This window comes from Siniperca chuatsi, linkage group LG9 (assembly GCF_020085105.1).
Source record: "Siniperca chuatsi isolate FFG_IHB_CAS linkage group LG9, ASM2008510v1, whole genome shotgun sequence".
In the NCBI taxonomy this organism is placed as follows: Eukaryota; Metazoa; Chordata; class Actinopteri; order Centrarchiformes; family Sinipercidae; genus Siniperca; species Siniperca chuatsi.
The window spans coordinates 7,283,216-7,304,344 of record NC_058050.1 but is presented as its reverse complement, the minus strand read 5'-3'; the positions used below and the strand labels follow the sequence as shown (position 1 = coordinate 7,304,344).

At 38.6% G+C, this 21,129-nt stretch overlaps 1 protein-coding gene across 3 annotated transcripts; it reads left to right on the top strand.

Annotated features, from left to right (window-relative positions):
* The first annotated feature begins 1,281 nt into the window (after positions 1-1,281).
* fli1rs (Fli-1 proto-oncogene, ETS transcription factor-related sequence) lies at positions 1,282-20,610 on the top strand. Of its 3 annotated transcripts, none has more exons than XM_044208281.1 (10): positions 1,283-1,439; positions 8,272-8,477; positions 9,916-10,082; positions 14,668-14,871; positions 16,021-16,098; positions 17,968-18,036; positions 18,219-18,281; positions 18,750-18,797; positions 19,042-19,128; positions 19,515-20,610. In XM_044208281.1, exons 1-10 carry the CDS (start codon positions 1,422-1,424, stop codon positions 20,036-20,038), a joined length of 1,464 nt encoding a protein of 487 aa, XP_044064216.1. In that variant the 5' UTR covers positions 1,283-1,421; the 3' UTR covers positions 20,039-20,610. The 3 variants fall into 3 exon arrangements, with proteins under 3 accessions (XP_044064218.1, XP_044064216.1, XP_044064217.1); XM_044208282.1 differs by lacking the exon at positions 1,283-1,439 and adding an exon at positions 1,608-1,992; XM_044208283.1 differs by lacking the exon at positions 19,042-19,128 and having other exon boundaries at positions 1,282-1,439.
* Positions 20,611-21,129: the final 519 nt, after the last annotated feature.

The window sequence follows — 21,129 nt, the reverse complement described above, 5'->3', positions numbered from 1 at the left end:
CATGGACACCTGACTAATGGTTTAGGGCAGACTTGACAAACTGTGAACCTGTCCTTTAAGGTAACAGTTGAGAGGAATATCCTGGTTATCCATGAAAGAATACTTTAGACTAGACAGGGCTATTAGACAATAGCCTGCTCAATTTGCTGTTTGAGGACAGTCACACAATTTTGATTGAGGTGATAAAAGGATAACAATAAACTAATTTAGCTTGGGGGCCACCCTGAATCCATCGAGGAGCCGGAGCTGGGGACCCCTGATCTCACCTGTCAGAGGATCAGAGGTGGTTTTCTGGGCTGGATGAGACCAAGTTGACCACATTTTGTCCCTGCTTGTTCCAGACTGATTTGTTTTTTTCCCCCCCTCTTCAGTCACAAATAACATACATACACATACATATAACACATTTTTCCAAATATTTATAGGAAAACCAAACAAAAAAACAACAACACACAGATTCAATCTGACCTGGACATGTAAAGACAAACAATGTTAAATGAACTAAAACAAACCAAACTAACACAAACACATAACATAAAATGAAAGCATTAAAAAGGATGAAAACGACTGCTGTGTGTCCACTACAGTGCAGTTTTAAGTGAAAGTTGTGACATGTAGGTATCACTCATTAAATAGTACATTTATAGCACATTTACCCATCTCTTTCCATTTTCTTTGATAAAAAGTTTTTACACCTCTTTTTATAAACTGTAGTATCTCACTTTATCTGTTACGCTAAACATATTTATGAAATTTGACCTTAATATAGGTATACTGGTGTCTAATATGGTGAAACACCTGTAAATAGTCTGATGCCTGGCCATTTAGGCATTTATATGGCATGTCATGTCTCCAAAAGCACACATTTTGTAGAGAGTTTTGTAGTTTTTGACCACAAAAGCTATTTTTGTTCTGACACTTTACAGGCATTCAGTAGTCAGAGGCTTCTTTCATTTTCATTGTGGTTAAACTAGTGCTGAAAGGCTAAAGAATCTGTTGTTTTAGATGAAAAATTGTGAGTTCATATGATTCTACACAGAAATCTAACACACACACACACACACACACTACAGAGCTTTTAGTTTTTCCTTCAGAACAGTAACCAAAGTGTTGGTTGTACGAGAAGCAGCTTCAGTTAGTGTTAAAGAGTGACTTCACTTCCCAATTTAGAGAGCGAGAGAGAGAGAGAGAGAGAGAGAGAGAGAGAGAGAGAGAGAGAGAGAGAGAGAGAGAGAGAGAGAGAGAGAGGGAGAAAAAAAACCTGCCATCCGGTTATGGTCTGTGAGCAAAAAATTGTAACTGCAATGGTTTGCGACATAGAGCCAATGCACCCCTGCATGCATTGAAGTGAGGTTAGAAGCCTAAATTAGCTGTAACATTTACAAAATCGACTAAATGACAAAGACCGCGAGGCTGCTGCAATGGACTGTACGATAAAGGTATGTGTTTGAATTGTTTTTTAACGCTGCTGCTGCTGAAAATGACAGGCGGCCACCCACACCAGCTCTGAGTCTGCTGAGTGAGAGAGTCAAGGCGGTGATGCTAGCTCCCCACTCTTTCCTTCTTGTACAAAATTTCCTCTTCCTTCCCGTTCGTGGTTGTATGTCGGCTCTATAATAACACAACTAACCACTACATCTTTACACTCTGATAAAAACACTAATTGGTGGCCGGTTATACGCGTAAAAGAGGATTTCCAAACGCACGCGTTTCGGGGTTTTTTTTCTAATTGCTGAGTTTAATCGAGCTCAGCCCGCACTCTCCACGGAGCCGCAAAACATCAACAAATATAACGCACGGAGAGTTAAATTACTTAACATTTAACGGGTTGACAAACTGCTTTCTTTTTCTCTAACGACGAATAAGTTAATGAAGGGATGCAGGACTTCGTTTGTGCGCACCAGGCGGGTGTCTCTGAAGGCGCCATGGATCAACTTGGATACATGAGCCCGTTTTCAGAGAGCAGGAGGATCCATTTCCATCAGATGACTGGTATTTCACATTTCATACTGTTACAGCTACACCCGTTCATCTTCGGACGACCACAATGCAGTAATTGTTTAAATTTCTTATTTTCTTCTAAGAAAGGCAGAGATAAAGGCCTCCATGTCAGGAATTCAAATCGAAAAGCTTTTCATTAAATTGACACTGAAAACTGATTTTTGCGCAACGAGAGAAAAGCCTAACCTTATTTTTTTAAAGTAGTCTAATAGGCTATGCAACACTGGCATGTAGGCTTTTATTTTTATTTTTGTAATGGCATATTCTTGCAACCTTCTGAATAATCGCTCGTAATTTCGACGCGATATTAATATCGATATTCCGAATTTGTTACAAACGATTTATTATAACAAATTACTTGATCATCAGCCAAAATTAATGTAGGCTATTATTCAGCCAGTTTAAAACTAGAAAAAAAGGCATTTGAAAAAAGGGGCCTCAGTAGATTGAGGAACTAATGTTCATTTCTCTCGTTTCGTTTCTAAAAAATATGTATAGGCCTATGTACATTGATGCATTTTGGACGGTGAAGTCAGTCGAGTTACATTATTTTCGTTACACGAGGAGTGATTCATTAAAGGGCCAGTGCAGGAAAATGATGACACCCTGAAACGAAAACTTAAATCATGAACGTAGCCCGTTAAAAAGTACATTTTCATTTCAACATTTACATGTTGCCACACAAAGGCCTACAGGATTCTTCGTTGATGAAAACGTAATTCTTATTATTCAGATAATTATTCTCTTGTACTCTGTCGCAGCGGATTGTTTGTTTGAGGTTATTTTAAGTATAATTTATAGCTGCAAACGGGAGCACTTGTCAGGTGTCGTTATCTGAACTCAGCAGGCTTCCTGTCTCAAACCTCAGACTTTCCGCACACATTTCCGCTCCGTGGACTAGAAAAAAAACGTCGAAAAGGCAACAAAGCCTCGCCAGAAAGAAACGAAGTGGACAAACTGAGGCGTTACATTATTTTAACTCTACACTGTCCGCTCACACAGGCGGGGAGGTGAAGGAGAACCGGGCCTGGCGCTGTGTTTGAGGCCTACAGAGGCCTGCGTGCTGCCAGGCTCCGAGCTGTGAAAACCGCACCTTGTTTGTGTAGCAGAAAGCGCAGCTGCTCAGGCCTTTGCAAAATCAGCTTGCCTTAACTTTTACTTCTGCTTTCTGGCACTTGCCTCAGACATGGCGAACACACACAGCCTTTGCACAACTTGTTCTCTGGCCTGTTATTGTAGGCTACACCTTGTTTTGTGTGTTTTTAATGTCCTCACATAGAAGCGGACAACCATTTGACATGTTTATTAAAATATTCCTAAAGTATCTGAAAGCCATTTGTGGTATAAACAGGAGCTCAGTAACATCTTAAAACTATACTTAATTTCTAGAAACACACAGTGAGGAACTTGGTAAGAAAGAACAGACCCACAAATGATTAAGTTTCTCATTTTTAAAAGATTAATTATAAATCCTGTGTGATTGGTGCTGCTGTTAATAGTCAGATAAGTTCAGTATCGGTCTCGAAAGTTTAAAATCTATCTGATATTTCACATAAAATCTTAGTTCAGGGCCAAAAAAAGTTTCAGATGACCAAAATAATTAAATGAGGATTGTTTCAGGCTGCAGAGCACTTTACTGGAGGATGATGGTACCAAAACATGTCACCAAATCAGCTTCTTTAACACATTACATAAAAAGAAATTCCAAAACTGACTTTAAACATAAACATGTAATTGGTGAATGCAATAAATTAGTTGTTAACCACATACTTGGTTACAGTTAAGGGCAGACAAACTTTTTGGCTTGTAACCCTTTAAACAAAACTATGCCTTCTTGCGACGCACACAGGTTGCATAGAGTATGTCTGCCTGTTGTTACCAGTTCAACCAAAGAGCATTTGTTTGTTTTTTTGACAGAGCTAAGAAAAACTTGAGGTGGAGAAAAGTGAATGTTAAATGGTAAAATGATTGTTTTATTTGAATACTTTTAGGAGGTCTAGAGATGTAAAATGATCCATTAATTCACAAGAAAAAAAGAAAAGATTAGATGAAAATCTCAAAAAATACAGAAAATGTAGCAGAAATGTTTATTTGTGCTTTACTGTGTTGCTAATCATCTTGCGATCCCTCAGATTCGTTGGGAACCACTGGTTTTAGGTTACCAGTGGAGAAACGATTAGCAACTATTTTGATAATTGATTAGTCATTTTTCAAGCAAAGATGGCAACAAAAATTGATGGTTCCAGCTTCTGAAATTAGAGAATTGGCTGCTTTTCCTTGTCTTACATCATTAAACTGAATATCTTTGGGTTTTCTGACTGTTGGTTAGACAAAAAATGTTCTCTCAAAACATTTAAAGATGTCAGCATGGCCTTGAGAAGATTTTTCACTGGCATTCACACGTTACAGACCAAATTATTAATAGAGAAAATAATCGCCATATTAACCGATAATGAAAATAATCGTTAGTTGCAACACAAAGAAAATATTCAATGGTTAATTATTGATGAATTGATTGAAAATTAGTACCATCACTCAGGCTGCTGCTCCACCTACATTAAGTATAAAATCATATCTAACATGGACAAAATTTTAATATCTAAATGAATTAAAAGTCCCAGGCATAAAAAATTGCGAGCCCTTGATCTTTAAAACAGTACCAACACCCTCCATGTTTGATTCATAATGTGACTACCACCTAATATTATCTCAATCAGGCTGTGTTGTAGTATCCCTTTTGATATTCTACCAAAAAAATACTTGGAAACAGGTCAAACGTATAAACGTATAATTGGAGTTGGAGCTATTAAACTGCATCGTAGGATAGGGAATCCAAGCTAAACATGGTGGTGGTGTACTTTTTTTTTGCCATTTCCTGCGGTTAAACTGTTAATCTAAAATGTTATTTCATAAAGATATAAGAAGTATGAACGTCCAAACAGCCTGTGATCATGCTCTAAGCACCTGGTTTGGGCAAGACGGCATGATGCAACCCACAAAGCTGCTGACTTAAAGCTGTGTCAAAAGTTTCCATGCAGGACTTCATGTTTGTGCTCTCACAGCAAGTAAAGAGACTCAAGTGTTTACTATTAAACTCAACACAACTGGTGTAAGTTTTAGGACATCGAGGCACAAGGCAGCCTCAGCTTCAAAAGGGTCATGTTTTTAAAAGTTGTTTTGTGTCACTGAGCAACAGGCTGAAACACATTGAACAGGAAGTCAGTTGTGGTATTAGCGGTCAGGCCACATTATGGTATATTTGTATCAGTGTGCAGAGGAGAGAGAGAAAGAGAGGGAGAGTGCGCAAGGGGAAGATAAAGAAAGAGCGGGAGTGTGTGTTTGTGGTTGTGAAAGCATGAGCTTTGTCACTGAATGTACTGTGCTGAAAACTGAATGTGATGAGTGGTTGCGAGTCACAATAATATCAGTTTGAGTCTTTAGCACCAAAAAACTAATAAAAAAACCAGGGAGCACGACTATTCACTATCATATCTTTTCATGAGAATTTGCTGTCGGTTTGATCCTGCTGTCAGCAATTTGTTTCACTTCTGCACAGAGAAAAGGGCCTCTGAAGACACTCAGTGTGTGAGAGGAAGACTGGGGCAAAGAGGACAACAGCAACAGAAGTAAAACAAAGCGATCAGCTTCAGAAGAAAAGTGTGGGACCGTAGTCAAAAGAAAGCTGAGCAGGACAATATGAAGTTCTGCGAAATACTTCTGTCACATGCAAAGATAAACATATTTTATCATCTAAAAATGTGACACCTACTTCATTTAGAGCCCTTAATTTACAACATAACATTTAATGTTTTTATTCATTTACAGCATTTTAACTTTTAAAGGGAAACTCTGCCAATTTTACACATCAAAGTCTGTTTGCAGGTGTAGGGTAGTACTACTGCATATGTGAAAAAAACTTGTTTAAAGCATTTTGTGGCTCAAGAGGAAGCTGCGCAAAGTCTGATAAATTGCCTCAGGTGATGTCACTTGAGTCAGTGTTGGTTTAGGCTGAAGACTACAAGTCTGAAAATGAGACAAATATGGGGTTGTGGAGTTAGAATGAAGTGAGCTTGACCTTGACCTCTGTAGCCCACTCCTCATCTCTGCTGCAGGCTAGCGATTCGAGGCTACATTAGCCCCTACTAGCATAACACATCCAAATCTCAGACCAAAATATCGGCGATCGAGTTGCATTCTGGGTAATGTAGGCACCAGGAAGAAAAATGCATGGAATAAAAAAGACAATCTCTCTTACTCTGCTGCATCGATTTTGATCCTTTTATTTGAACTGCCCATCGTGAATTTAACAGTGTTATAGGAGTACAATCTTTTAATTTACAACATAACAACTAAAACAACAACTAAAACCTTTTGCCCGTGCTTGCTTGCTTGCTTTAAAAAAGGGGGTATCCATTACACAGCAGCAAATGCTCCATGCAGCAGCAGCAGCAGGTTGCTGAAATCCCACACACTGCTGACTTCTGTATCAGTTTGTTTGCAGCCTCGAGGAAATGCCAAACTGTGTGCCATGCATTAAAATGTGGTTCACAATGCTCAGGCAACAATTGAGCTAAAAAAAACCACACAGGCAAAAAAAAAAAAAAAGACAAACACAATGCGAAGGCGGCACTTCAATCAAGGCTATACTCTGCTTGCTGTCCAATGAACCCGACCCCTCTTATCCCCTGACCACAGGCCTTTAGGGTTGTTTTCCAGCTTTAAATTGACCCACATTTTTACACTGTGCCCCCCTCTTCCACCATTTCCTCTCCCTTGGCCTGTGCCAAAAGGTTCCTCTGCACATGGCGGCCAGGTTTCCTGTAGGCCACTGAAAAAGCACAGCACTGACGTACAAGGCCCAAAGACAATGCTCAACTCCTCTAAACAAACACGCACTCGCACCCACTCAGACTGCCGTGGTCGCATCACACAGGCACACACTTAATTTGAACAGCAGACAGAACAACAGGTCCAGCGTTTGCCCTCTCAAGTGTGTGGGATAAAAGTGCCATCTTGGGGTGGTTGTGAGGTCCCGCTGTAGGTGCTGAACACAGGAAGACGGACTTAAATCTCGATTAGACTCCACCTTGAGCTAACACCCCTCCCCCCCACAACCCCAATCCTAACGACAAAATAAAACTGTGGTTAAGGTTACTGATGTTGTTTAAGATTAGACAGCCTGCTGACTGCCTTTACAGTATTTCTGAGCAGTTTTACTTGTCATTTCACTACTGAGTATTTTTCTAAATGGTTTGATAACCTCCTACCACAGATTATTTAGATTAAAGATACACTTAAAGTTTTAATAACTCAGAAGGCAAAACCACTGAATTTTAAGCAATTCAATATGCAATTTTTTTGTGGAAGCGAAAGTTTGGAGGCTAGAAAAGAAAGCATGAGACCAGAAGATTACCAGTGTGCATCTTGACAGAGCTAAGAAAAACTTGAGGTGGAGAAAAGTGAATGTTAAATGGTCCCAACTCTCAAAATCTACTGTTCAAGTACCTCTGCGTAAGTCACTAAACCCTGAAGTAGACTGGCTGAATTCAAGAGCATCCAATAACAATTACATCTGAATGAAACAAAGCAAAAACAAACAACACATTCATATCCACAAAACTAGGAAAGCAAATCTTTATGTAGCTCTACATATGTATAATATCCAATGAATGGAAAAGTATATAGCAGAAAAAAGGAAAATTAGTTTGGTGAAGGAGGTAATACATTCTACAAATGCACATAATATCAACTTTGTCAATTTGTTTAACAGATCATTTCTCAGTCTAAGTATTAAAGTCGTTAAATTTAATGGATCTTTTTAACAATTTCAAGCCAATTATCTGTTGTTGGTAAATCATTCTGTAACCACTTATTAATGCTTTTTTTTGCTGTTGTAGTGAATATTTTAGGCAGATATGATATAGGATCAATTATTTACTGTAATTTCTTTTGGTATATTCTCTGCATATTCTTTGATTTTGTTGATTCACAACCAAATTCCCTAAGAAAAAGGGACAACATTCTCCTTCTCTACTAAGAGTGAGCTTTAAAAATGGAAATCTGATTATGTCTGTGGCCCCACTGTAAAAAAGTTTTCATTTAAAACTTCAGATAAAAGGTCAATCTTTCAATTTTTATAGTCTGCTGTGCTGTTATTACTCCTATATCTTACTGAAGCATCTGAGTCTTTATGTGGAAAAAGACAGTTTCCACAGGTTGTGACCTGACACATTAATGGCAGACACTGACCGCTGTGGCTCTGTCTGACAGGAAGCACTGTCCGTGGTGAGTGAGGATCAGCCCATATTCGAGCCGCCCTACACTGCAGCCCCAGCCATGCACATGAAGACTGAGATGACGTCGCCCGGCGGGTTCAGCCAGGCCTCCAAGCAGAGTCCCGAGCCCACCGAGCCGGAGTGGGTGGGGTCAGCGGCGCAAAACCCTGGGAAAAGAGGCGAACACGTCAATGGAACCAGGTGAGTCAGGACAGGCTGAGGCCACAGGGGAGAACAGGTTCCCGGATTATCTGACTCTGGCTTTGTCACGATCCATGTCAACATCTTGGGTTTTACAGACCGTAAACATTTTTATTGTTCACTTACCAAATGCACTAATTCCTTATTGTTTTCCACCACTGATGGGAATGTTTGAATTCCAAATATGGTAATTTTGGTGTTTTAACTTTAACTGAAGGATTACATATTGTCAGTGGTGGAAAGTAACTAAGTACATTTACTCAACTACTGTACTAACTACTGTTACATTTTGAGGTACTTACTTACTGTACTTAGTATTTCCATTTTCTGCTACTTTATACTGTACACTCCACTACATTTCAGAGGAAAATATTGGACTTTTTACTTCCCTATATTTAAGGGACAGTTGTAGTTACTAGTACGTTTTCAGAGTAAGATTTTACATTTAAAAAAACATATGATGAACTTATAAAATACAACACATTTTAAGAGATTAAACCCAGTGGTTTGTGTATCAGAACTTTGCTTTTTCTTCTTTCCAGTCTCAATCACCTCAAAACCCCTCAGATTTGTCTGGTGACCCATAGGAGGGGCCCGACCCCTGGTTGGGAACCACTGAACTAAACTACAAAGCAGAACATAAAGTAGTTAAAACTAGCTCCACCTCAACAAACTACAATAGTAACATGCTACATGAGCAATAATGCATTAGTATCAACAATCTAATTAAGTCATATATAATATCAGTCACAGGGGCCAAGTTTCTGCAGAATAAGTATCAAAAGTAAAAGTACTCAAAGTACATTTTGCTGATAATACTTCTGGGCTTTTAGTTAAGTAGGATTTTGAATGCAGGACTTTTCATTGCAATGGAGTATTTTTACATTGTTGTATTGCTACATTTACTTAAGTAAAGGATCTGAGTACTTCTTCCACCACTGCTACATGGAAGGTTTTTTCAGTGTTTATCTGAGGAATAAACACCTAAATTCAACTCAAAACTAGTTTGTGTGTTGCAAACCATTTTAATTTAGTGACACGTAAATCTCCACTTAGTAAACACTTAACTTTTAACTAAGCTAAGTTTGAACTTATATTCAGCTGGTGCAGGTTACTACCAGCCTACTCTTTAAAGACCTTTTCACTGGAACCGTGTAGGTAAGAAAAAGTCTGGCACTAAATTTATCTCCTGCCAGTTTCAGATATTAGCAAGCACTGCAACAGGAAATAAACTTTTAAACTGTGAAATCTATGGTCTACTGCCAGAGATTAGCAGTCACAATAAACATCTCATTATTTGAAATGATAGCAGTTCTTGCCAGATAAATGCAAGTGTACTGACTGAATAACATATTTTAATGATCAAATTACCCCTCTGCACTTTTCCATCCTTGTGAAGAAAACCATAACCTAATGCTTTCTCCTTTGTGTGTTCTAGCCGTGAGTCCCCTGTGGACTGCAGTGTCACCAAACGCTCCAGACACATGAGCAACGACGGCGCCCCAATGCCGTACCAGGCCTCGTACCCGGAGCCTCGCGTCAGCCCCCAGACAGCAACCCCACCCAGCAGCGCCACAGACGAGAAGAGGGTCATTGTACCGGCAGGTGAGCTGAGTCACTCAGTCACCCTCCATGCTCACACAAGACCGTCGCCATCACAAGACAGTACCCCAAGAGCTGGCACACTGGGCTTGTGCAATATCGATAACTGAATCAGAGACGGCGTGTTTGTGCATCTAACCCAAGCTACCACCAACCACTACTCTTTAGTGCCACAGCAGGTTTCTGGTTGAGCATAATTTCATTGTTTAAAATGAATGCTATTTAAAAAGTCTGAAGTCTAAGGTGTAAATTTAGCATTCACACTTGCTCTCTTTTTTGTTTACACAGTTAACAAAAAAGAGAGCAAGCAGGAATAGATGAGCTGGTGAGGGCATTGTCATTTTTGAACATCCTGCTTCCTGTAGCTATCACAAATCATATTATAGATAAAGATTTTTTTCAGGCTTTCATGAACCCAAAATATTATATTTCTTAAAGGATAAAACTGGCGATACTATATTTAGTCAACAAATCCCATGAAAAGACCAAAAACAAAACACTGATCCCACTAAAACGTGTTGTGTGTATCCAAATCCTGAAATACAGTATCTTATTCCTCTGTGCCATAGAGCTCCATTGTTATTCCAAAAAACTGTTAAAAACACATCAAAGAGCCATACCGTTTTGACATGTTCCTTCATTATGATGAGCATGGGCACTGTAGTTTATTTTGACTCTCAATCCCACATACATTGTACTGCTGTTTTAAATACTCCCACATACATCGTTCTACTACTGCTCTAAATACTCACTGTGTATGAATCCGCCGCTGTTTTAGGACGCTAATAAGCCTTTAAAAAAAGAAACTATTTATTTGTACCTACACACAAGGTAGGGAAGTCAAAAAGTAATGAGAGACAGACTAAGGCATTGCAGGTTTTGGTCTGTTCATGGGTTTTGTTGATATTATGAAAAGTATAGAATAACACCAGCCTCATTCTTTAAAACATAGAAGACACAGAATATTCTTCATTTGAATATGAACGTAACAACAAAACAGGAAGGATGTGTCACTGCTTTAGAGACATTAAAAGGTAACATTTATCCAAAAACACTCCCAAAATAACACCATGGCACTTGAGTTCAAGTGTTGTCAGAGTTACAAAGCTTTAATTTCAGCAAGGCTGTCATCTGTGTTTCAGCTGAGCAATATGTAGAGCTGAATTGCCTCATATTTGATCTAAACACCTTGTTGAATGTTCTCCTGGAAGACTCCGAGCTTTTGAACTGTGAGCACAGTGGATTTCCCTTTTTCTTTGCAGAGGAAGATCACTAAATAGAGACAGTGATGTGTCATTACTATCAGAGTAGTCATAGTCAAGGTTTAGACAACCTACTGTACTTAAGTCCATTTCATCCTCACTATGAATCACTGGTCCAGACATCTAAAAACTAACCTGATGACATATTTTACGTTCTCGGTCTTGCACAGTTCCCAAACTGTTATCATCCTTTGAGACTCATCATATAAGAAGTTCATATCAGCGTGTTTGTGTGCTAACATTACAGTGAGTCAGTCTCTGGAGGGATCCCACTTCAGGTGGTGATCCAGAGAGGGGCAGTGGACAATTTAAAAATTCAGCTCTGTGGAGTCAGACGAGATTTGTCAATGAGTCACCAGCACCAAGTTATTCTGCTTCATAATACACGGATGTTGCATCACAGTAGCATGCGTTAACCAAGGACAATCAGGACCTGAGGGTGTGGCAATTAAGCTTTTGCCTAATATTACAGGCAATTCACAGTCATAGTTTGTTACTGGAAATGAGCTTACCTTCCTGAATGAGACTAGTGATATATTTTAGTACTGTACCAAGACATCGAGATCAATTTCAACCTAAAGTTATTAGTAAAAGCTTACAAAAGTCATAAGATTAATATCTTATTCAAAATATCTATCATCAGTATACATAAAGGTTAACATGTGACCTTTCATAATGCCCCTGCGCAAAGTGATATTCAATTCCATTCAATTTTATTTATGTAGCGCCAATTCATAACAGAAGTTATCTCATTGCACTTTTCCTATAGAGCAGGTCTAGACCGTACTCTTTATTTTATTTACAGAGACCCAACAAATCCCACCACGAGCAACCATTTGGCGACAGTGGCAAGAAAAAACTTCCTTTATAGTGCCTTAGTTTTAATACTAAAGCAACATCTTCTCATATTATAATAGAGTAATCTAAAAAGCATGCAAGTGTAGAAATATAAAACTATTCAATATCAACCCTGTCTCCTAAAAATTATGAATTTTTACACACTAATAGGATCTATCCCTAACCCTGAACCAATTCCTGTTGGTTGCCTTAACATTAAATTACTAAAAACGTTAATCATGCTTTAGCTGATACATATAGATATTGTATTGCAATCGGAGATTATAAAGAAATTGTAACGATTTCAAAGAGAACAAATTATGTTGATAAAAAATGGAATCTGTTTCTAACACAACATATTTGCTGTTGCCAATTAGTATATAAATGCAATTTATAAAAAACAGAGTTGAAAATGTGGAAAGGATTACTAATGTAATATAATAGATATGAAAATGTAATATGAATAGCAAATTGTTTATTTACAGGCATTTATAGAATTGTAAAGACAAGGTAGGATGTAAAAATGTTACTACAAAAAGCTTTCTGTATATGCATTAAAGAGAACAGTAATGAAACAAGATGTTTAACTGCTCTCTGAAATCAGGTTATCTGCACATTTTCTGAAATCACATTTCTAAGACCTCGACAAAGAAAATGTAATACCCTTTCCACAGCAGAACATACGCACATTAGGGCTGGGCGATATTTCTTAAATCAATTATGATATTAATATGGATATCTTTCCAGTATTGAAATGCATCTCCATATGACATATGCAAAATCACGTATGAAACTATCATATAATCTAAACGTTTAATGCAATTTACTGTGTTCCACTGTGTATTACGTGAAACAAAAATCCTTCACATGTCAAACAAAACCTTAGACAACTAATTTTGGTAACTTTTAAATGCAATTTGCTTGAAATCCTTAATTTGGACAACAGAAAATTGGAAAATGAAGCAATATGCAATATAATATTATTGTCCAGTTCTAGTGCACATAAACACTGACAGGGTTGTCAAAACTACCCCAAATTACAAATATCACACTTTGCGTCTTCCATTAAAGACCCCCGGGCTGTCTTCAGCTCAGCATTATTGGTAATTATTTGTTTACTTCCTGAATCTTGTGACCATCAGGGAAATCACAAGAGCACGTGGCTGCCTGTGGAGAACCGGGCCAAACATACACTAAGCTACAATAAAATAAGAAAAACACAAGATATTTTAATACATAACTTTAGAGTGCGTGTGTCAATGTGATTTAGGCATAATTTCTAAATTTATGACCTTCCATAATTAAATATAAGGCTTTTAAAGACATTTTATGGCATTAAATTTTAAAAATCAAATTACTTTTAAGACTTTTTAAGGATCTGCAGATACCCTGCAAACAGTGCCACAGTTCAACAAATAAGAGTTTAAAACTGTTGAAATACTTTTTTTTTTTTTTAAACTAAAACATATGAAAAGCACATGTCAAAAAACAACTAGTACTCATATCTAACTAGTTTCCGGTGTTACTCAGCACTTTTACGTCCTACAAACAAATCACGTTTGCCCACGGGCTCTTCAGACTATTTCTGTATGATGCTTCTCCCTCCGTCCTCTAGTCTTTTTTCTTTTAGGAAACCAACAGAACAGCATCTCTCACCATGTAAAAGACCAGATAAAATGTCCAAAAACTAGATAGCTAAAAGATCATTTAAATGTTTTCATTCAACAAAGTATGGAAGCACTCCAGTCTCAGATTTCGTAGTAATACCGCCAGTAATACCATTTTTTCCACACAAAAAAAGCTCAATCACAAATAAGTTCAATCTTACAATTACTTTTAGTCCTTTTCCCTCCTTGAGAATCAATGACTATGCAAATATTTTTCATTTAAAAAGTTTAATTGCTGGACAGAAGATGTCTCATACTTCACTGAAAAGTCAATTCTCAGCATGTGTGCGTGCACGCGCGCTGAAGGTTTCAAGTTGCATATTGGCCCACGATTGGCTTAAACTAGTTTTGTACACGTCTTACACTGAGATTTAAGGTGAGCACAAAGAAACTTTCCCCTTCTACTCTTCTAGTGTCAAACTCTGCACATACATCATTCTACACAGTGAAGCTCAATCATCCAAGTGAAGCAGCAATAAGGAAAACACATTTGAGCGGAGGGGGACTTCAAGTATTTGCACTGGAAATCTGTTATGTAAATTATGTACGTTTGAAAAGAATAATTCATGATAATATCTGTATGACTCCTCTCACTGCAACTTCTACAACTTCCTGTTTGTGACTTTCAGAAAGCCAGACTAGCAACTATTTCAAATTAAAAGTCCAGATAGTATGTGCAAACTCTAGCCAGTTAAAAGAAGATTTATCCTTTAAAAAAAAAGTCCTCCAACAAAGTGAGACACAGTGTTATTAATCAGGGTATCCAGAGTTTTTTCTGATGATTTTTGTGTGACTCTCCTCCCTCCATCCTCTGGCTGCCAGATCCTGAGGTTTGGACACAGGACCATGTGCGGCAGTGGCTGGACTGGGCCATCAAGGAGTACGTCCTGGAAGAGGTGGACGTCATGCTCTTCCAAGCGCTGGACGGAAAGGCCCTGTGCAAGATGACCAAGGACGACATGATGCGTCTCACGTCGGCCTACAATGCAGACATCCTGCTCTCACACCTCAGTTACCTCCGGCAGAGTAAGGCTCGCCTTGTGTCGGAGATCTCTCTCTCTCCAGCTGTTAACATTGTTTGGTTTCAACAATGTAAAAGGTTTTCATTGTGCTGTGGCCACCAAGTTTTTTACCTGCATGTAAGCAGGATCAGAAATAAAAATCAGACATACGGCTCTCTGGAAGTTTCACTGTGAAATATGTAGCACTGAAACGATCGACAATTAACCAACTAGTCGATGGACATAAAACTGAACATTTTTGATGATAAATGACTTGTGGCAAAAAGGCCAAACATTTGCTGCTTCCAGCTTCTCAAATGTGCGGATTTGCTTCTTTTTTCTCATTGCAAAAATGTATGTTTTGGGGTTTTGGACTGTTGTTCTGACAAAACAAAACATGTCACTTTGGCCTCAGAAATTTTGATGGGCATTTTCACTACTTTCTGAAATTATGTACACTTGATGATTAATTTATTTCTCAGAAAAATGACTGATTATAGAAAAATTAGTAATTGCAGCCACTTAAATATTTCTGCATGTGAATTTGCTGAATTTTAGAGTGACTTTTCTTACCAGCATTTTAAAGTTCACTATCCTTTATTTAAAAATTTGATTCATGACATCTCAATTCCACCCAGGTACTGAGGTCAATCGAGGATGTGGACAAAATAATGCAATAATAAATAATGTATTTGCAATACAGGGGCACTTGTTTTCTGTTGAGGCTGGAAGAACATGATGTCATTTGAAGGTGAAGTTTATCGTGTTGTTAACTGAATTTGCTGTCTTCAGTAACTTCCTCTTTGCTAAAGCAGGTTTCCTCTATTTGGTATTACGTCATGATTTCGGACGACATATTGCATTGCATAATTTTTCAGTGTTTGTGGACTGTAGCAGCAGCTACAGCTCAAATCACTGTTACAAATGCAGTCCCCATGTTGTAGTCCGGTTGTCAAAGTAACATTACGGCATACAAGGGGCGGACAAAATGACACCAACATCTTACAATATTACACGATCCAGTACTACAGCAACACCACAAACTGAGTCCTCAATAACGTCTTTGATGTCTATCCTTTATTTCAAAATGCTATTCATTACACTCAAAGTCTATCTTGGTATGACTGATCTATCTTAAGAGAATATAATAGACTTTTTTTGGTCTTTGCTTCAGGTAGCCCTACGTTCTCGTACTCCACAACTCCAACCAACAACACACCACCACAACAACCCAGACTACAGGTGAAAGCAGGTGAGATCATCCTCTAATGCCATCACTCTCCTTAATCACCTCCTTATCATTAAAGGCCATGAAAACCTATTTTCTCAATCAGCTTCTTGCCACAAGCAATGGGGTCCTACATGAACACACTATTATCTGCTAAAGTTAGTACAGTTTTGGTTGTTTCACTTGAGAGATTTGTGTATTTGTTTTTTTGGCCCTGCTTTTCTCACTAGTTTTGAGTGGGCAGAGTTCAGTTAGAACTATGTGATGTCACATTTCTATCCACCAATCAGGATTTAGCATCATTTAAATCCAAACCTGATGAGCGTTGTGGCTTATTTTGCTTGTTCTGATTAAGCAGATTAGCTGAGTTTTTAATAAATAAATATGTATTTCCCCCCCAAACCTTTTGATTGTTGCTCATTTAGTCATGAACATTTAATGTTATAGAGAAATATTTAAACGTGCAGTAACAGATTTTTTTGGCTACTTGGGGGCAGCAAAAACAAGTTGTGAACATTGACATATGACTTTTTAAGCTGATATGGTGAACTTGTTAGCAAACTGAGCAATAACAGCATTCATTTGGAGTCGTGTTTCCGGTCACCTGGTAAATGCAAGTACAATATTAACTCTCATTTAGCTCCATTTTTGGTTTCTACCAACTCCTGAGGGAAATATCTGAAAGAGACATTTCCCCTCTAAACTTCCCAGACGGTTTCATTTGTTTAAGGCCCAAATAAGTCAAATTGTTCAATATTTCACACAAAAAAGCAAAGATTTGAGAAAAGTCCACAAAAATTAATACAATATTGTATATCAGAACTTAGTTTTTCCTTCTTTCCTACCTAAATCATCTCACAACCCCTCAGATTTATATTGAAACCCTTTGAGGGGGCCCGACCCGTAGATTAGGAAGCACTGGACTAAACTACCTGAATGTATATAAAGTAGTTAAAAACTTTATCTCGAGCAGCTACAACTGTAAAATTATACTTACACATTGATGCATTAGTATTAACAATCTAATGTCATATATTCAAATATATCACTCACGGGCCATTTTTGTGCAGCACAAGTACTTTTAGTTTTTGCTGATATACTTAAGTAAAAGTACAGAGGTAGTGACTTTGAATGCAGGATTTTTACTTTCAATGAAGTATTTTTACATTGTTGTATTGGTACTTTTACTTAAGTAAAGAATCTGAGTATGTCTCCCTCCTCTCATATGATGCATGATACATAATGGCCCAAAAAAGGTGAAGAGGTCACTTTTCATTCTATTATGGCTCAAAAAGAATTTACTGATTTAAATACATGATAAAAAATGTATTTTTTGAAAAACACTTTTCATTCAGTATTTCATGTTTAACTGCCACCATTTCCCATTAGTCATATTGTCCAGGTCTGGAGTGTTTCTGGGTGTTAATCCAAGCTCAGAATTTAGGGTCACATTCTTAAACCCATCAGAAAAGAGCAAACTACTTGAATGATGTAGGGATTTAAAAATGTGTTGAGTTTCAGAACTGTGTTACATAGTTTCAAGAGTCTAAAAAGGTTCCTTGGCACACACTGGCCTCAGTTGACAAGACTGTGATGAGTCCAAAACTCAACAGCCAGTTTCAGACAGGAAACAGCTGCAACGGCACAGGAAATGGGGGGCATGGGTCCTGCTCCTGGGACACAATTCACAATCTTGTGGCAACAGGGGTGGCCTGAGCAAAAGAATGCTTGCCCAAGAAACTGTGGGTCATCTTCAGACCTCCAAAGTCTTATCGCCTTGGTCTCCATTTACTGACTTCCTTCCTACCACAGCTGAACTGTCCATTTCAAAGCCTTTTCATGCCACGTGCCTGTCAACGTCTAGTCTCATCCTTGTTTTTAATTTTTGTGCAGAGAGCAGTTTTGATGAGATCAGCCGCAGGAACAGCTGGCAGGCAAACACCGTGACTGCAGTGCCCAAAGGTATGACAATAAAAACCGACAATGATATGAAATCAATGATCATGATGAATTTTTCATGCATTAACAACAACTGCTTTTGCATAGAAATTGACTCTTTGTAAATTAAAAACCAGACCACAGCTGAGGATCAAACAATTTAACAATTTTTTTAATTTTTTTTTTTTTTTTTTTTTAATTTGTAGGTCCCTCTATGGAGCACCAACACAGCACAAGAGTTACAGAGCCTGCTCAAAGAATTGTGCAAGGTATGAAGGCCACTCGTACCAAATACTTTCATATTCATAACACATGGGCCTAAGCAGGTCAATCACTACAAACTCACATCGTACTGGAAAGGATTGTTCAAAGCTCAGGAGCTTTATTTGAAATTCCAGTTAAGATCCCAACGTTTCCAAATACTGGTTCAATTATAAGGAGATATGTAAACAAGACTAAGAGTTTACAGCTACGGTAGCAGCTCTGTGAGTCTCTACAGCATGCTGATGCTGATTGTGTTCAAGTTAGCCGATTACTTGTTGGAAGGAGGGGGTTATTTTGTTTTGACCTAACCCATCTGTAGAGAGTGACAAATCTGTCCCCCGACGTCATTTACAGCTGGTGCAGAAGCTGCAGTAGCAATTGATAGGAGTTGTGAACATTAAGGCTCAACAGTTAAAGTAACATCTACAAAAGAGAAGATGTTAAAATAATGATATGCTTTTTCTTCTTTACAGACCCGTATCAGACATTAGGGCCCATTAGTAGTCGACTAGCCAATCCAGGTAAGAATCTAAACCACCACAAGATAAATCAAAAATGATGACACAAATGAGGCCTTTACACTGTCTGCTTTGGCAACATGAGGGAAAAGCAATCAAGGGCTTGCACACATGCTCTTACTTTCCAAAATGGAGTAAACATCAAGCAACACCTGTTGTGCCAGCAGAATTGCATCAAGCTTACACTGAGACGAAATCTGGCTTCCCTCTCACCAAAATGACTGTTTGCCCTGCTGTTTCCTCACAGAAGGACAAGCCCTGAGCTCATCCAAGAACCGAACAGGCAAACAAAGTCCATACAAGGTCCCTGACCCCAGCGCTCACAGGCCTGTGGGTAGGTTTCTGCCCTGATGTCTGTCACTTCCTCCAAGCCACACAGTGAAAAGGTCACATTTGGTGGAAAAAAAACAAAACAAAGCTGACTGAGAAGCTAGATGTTTGCCATACTACTACTAAGAAACCAATACAAAACAAAACTCTTAATTATTGAGGAGCTGTCCATGGTCCTGGAATAGCTGGCTACATCAGGAGGAGTTGGGGGGGGGGGGGTCTCCTTTATGCAAAACTAATGCTAATTTTAAAGTCTACCTGCTCATGGCTTGATACTGATACGCAAATCATGCAGCTACTGCTGGTAATTCTATACATTTTCTGTCTTGGCTTTGTGTAACCAACCAACGAAGCCAGTACCCGATTCCATAACTCCATTTCTCCTCCCAGGTTCGGGGCAGATCCAGCTGTGGCAGTTCCTGCTGGAGCTGCTGTCCGACAGCAACAACGCCGGCATCATCACCTGGGAGGGCACCAACGGCGAGTTCAAGATGACCGACCCGGATGAGGTGGCCAAGCGCTGGGGCGAGCGCAAGAGCAAGCCCAACATGAACTACGACAAGCTGAGCCGCGCCCTGCGCTACTACTATGACAAGAACATCATGACTAAGGTGCACGGCAAGCGCTACGCCTACAAATTTGACTTCCAAGGCATCTCGCAGGCACACCAGAATCACTCAGCAGAAGGGGGGATTGTTAAGTACCAGACTGAGATGTCTTACGTCCAGCCATATCACAGCCACCAGCCAAAAATGAACTTCATGGGTGGCCATCCTCCACCTATGCCCGTCACCTCCGGCAACTTTTTCGGCCCTCCATCGACGTACTGGAACTCACCCAACAGCCCCATCTATCCTGGATCAGCCATGACCAGACATCCCGCCTCTCACTCCCACCTGAGCTCATACTACTGAGGACGATGCATTTCACGCCTGAACGGGATAACACAGAAGAGGAACCCAAATGTGCTAGAAAAAAAAAAAAAACATGCACACTTCATCCATGATGCACCTGAGCTGAACCCTGTCTGAAATGAAGGTGATATGACGCTACGGTCTGTTTTTATAAAGGGCATTATGATGTTTTCATTGTCACATTCCTTCTTAAAAAAAAAAAATTGCCAAACGTGAAGGTAAAACAACTCAGTGATGAATGGAAAAGATTGGTATTTTACTCTTCCAAAGATTTCGTGAATATACTGATGACAATGTATTAACGGTTACTCAGATGTTATGAAACCAAGTTTATTTTGTAAGTACTTTGTTTGATAGTACCTGTTGTAAAGACAAACGTCACAGCCTTTACTGTTTGAGTAGCATAACGGTTTTGTAACTATTATTTTCACTTCATAGGTCGAAACTGCAGTTATCACATTCAAAGACCTGACATTTGTAAAAGAGAAATTGTACAGAATGATTGTCATGTAGCAATATAACATTTACTCATGATGTAAAGCTAATAAATGATGCTTGTACCTGAAAATTAATTCCTGTGAGTTTTATCATTTACATATTCTGTATGGAAACATTTGAGGTTATTGTATCGTTTTGTTGATTGACAAAATACAAGTTTCCACTTTGTTTATAAAAAAAAAAAAAAAGGAGTAGTCCAACATTTTGGGAAATGCTTGCCTTCTTGCCGAGAGTTAGAAGTTAGATGAGAAGCCTGAGACCACTCATATCTGCCTGTTCAGTATTAAGCTACAGCCAGCAGCTGGTTAACTTAGCAAAGACTGAAAGCAGGGGAAAACAACTAGCCTGGCTCTGTCCAAAGTAAGAAAAAAAAAAAAAAAAAAAAAAAAAACAAAACATCTGCCTCTAAACCTTTAAAGTGCCTCTAAATTAAACACATTATATCTTGTTTGTTTAATCCATATAACAATTTATGTTAAGATGTAGACTCAATATTGCAAGTGACAAATATAAAAAGGCTATCCAGTTGCACAGTTAGTACCAACAACATTCTCAAAATGTGTAATAATACAATCATTTGCACACACACACAA

What these genes read in the sequence shown, in the direction of transcription:
- fli1rs (XM_044208281.1), top strand. An exon ending in CGTGACTGCAGTGCCCAAAG is followed by an intron (nt 18,037 to 18,218) that starts GTATGACAATAA and finishes TTTAATTTGTAG; the next exon opens with GTCCCTCTATGGAGCACCAA. An exon ending in TAGTCGACTAGCCAATCCAG is followed by an intron (nt 18,798 to 19,041) that starts GTAAGAATCTAA and finishes GTTTCCTCACAG; the next exon opens with AAGGACAAGCCCTGAGCTCA.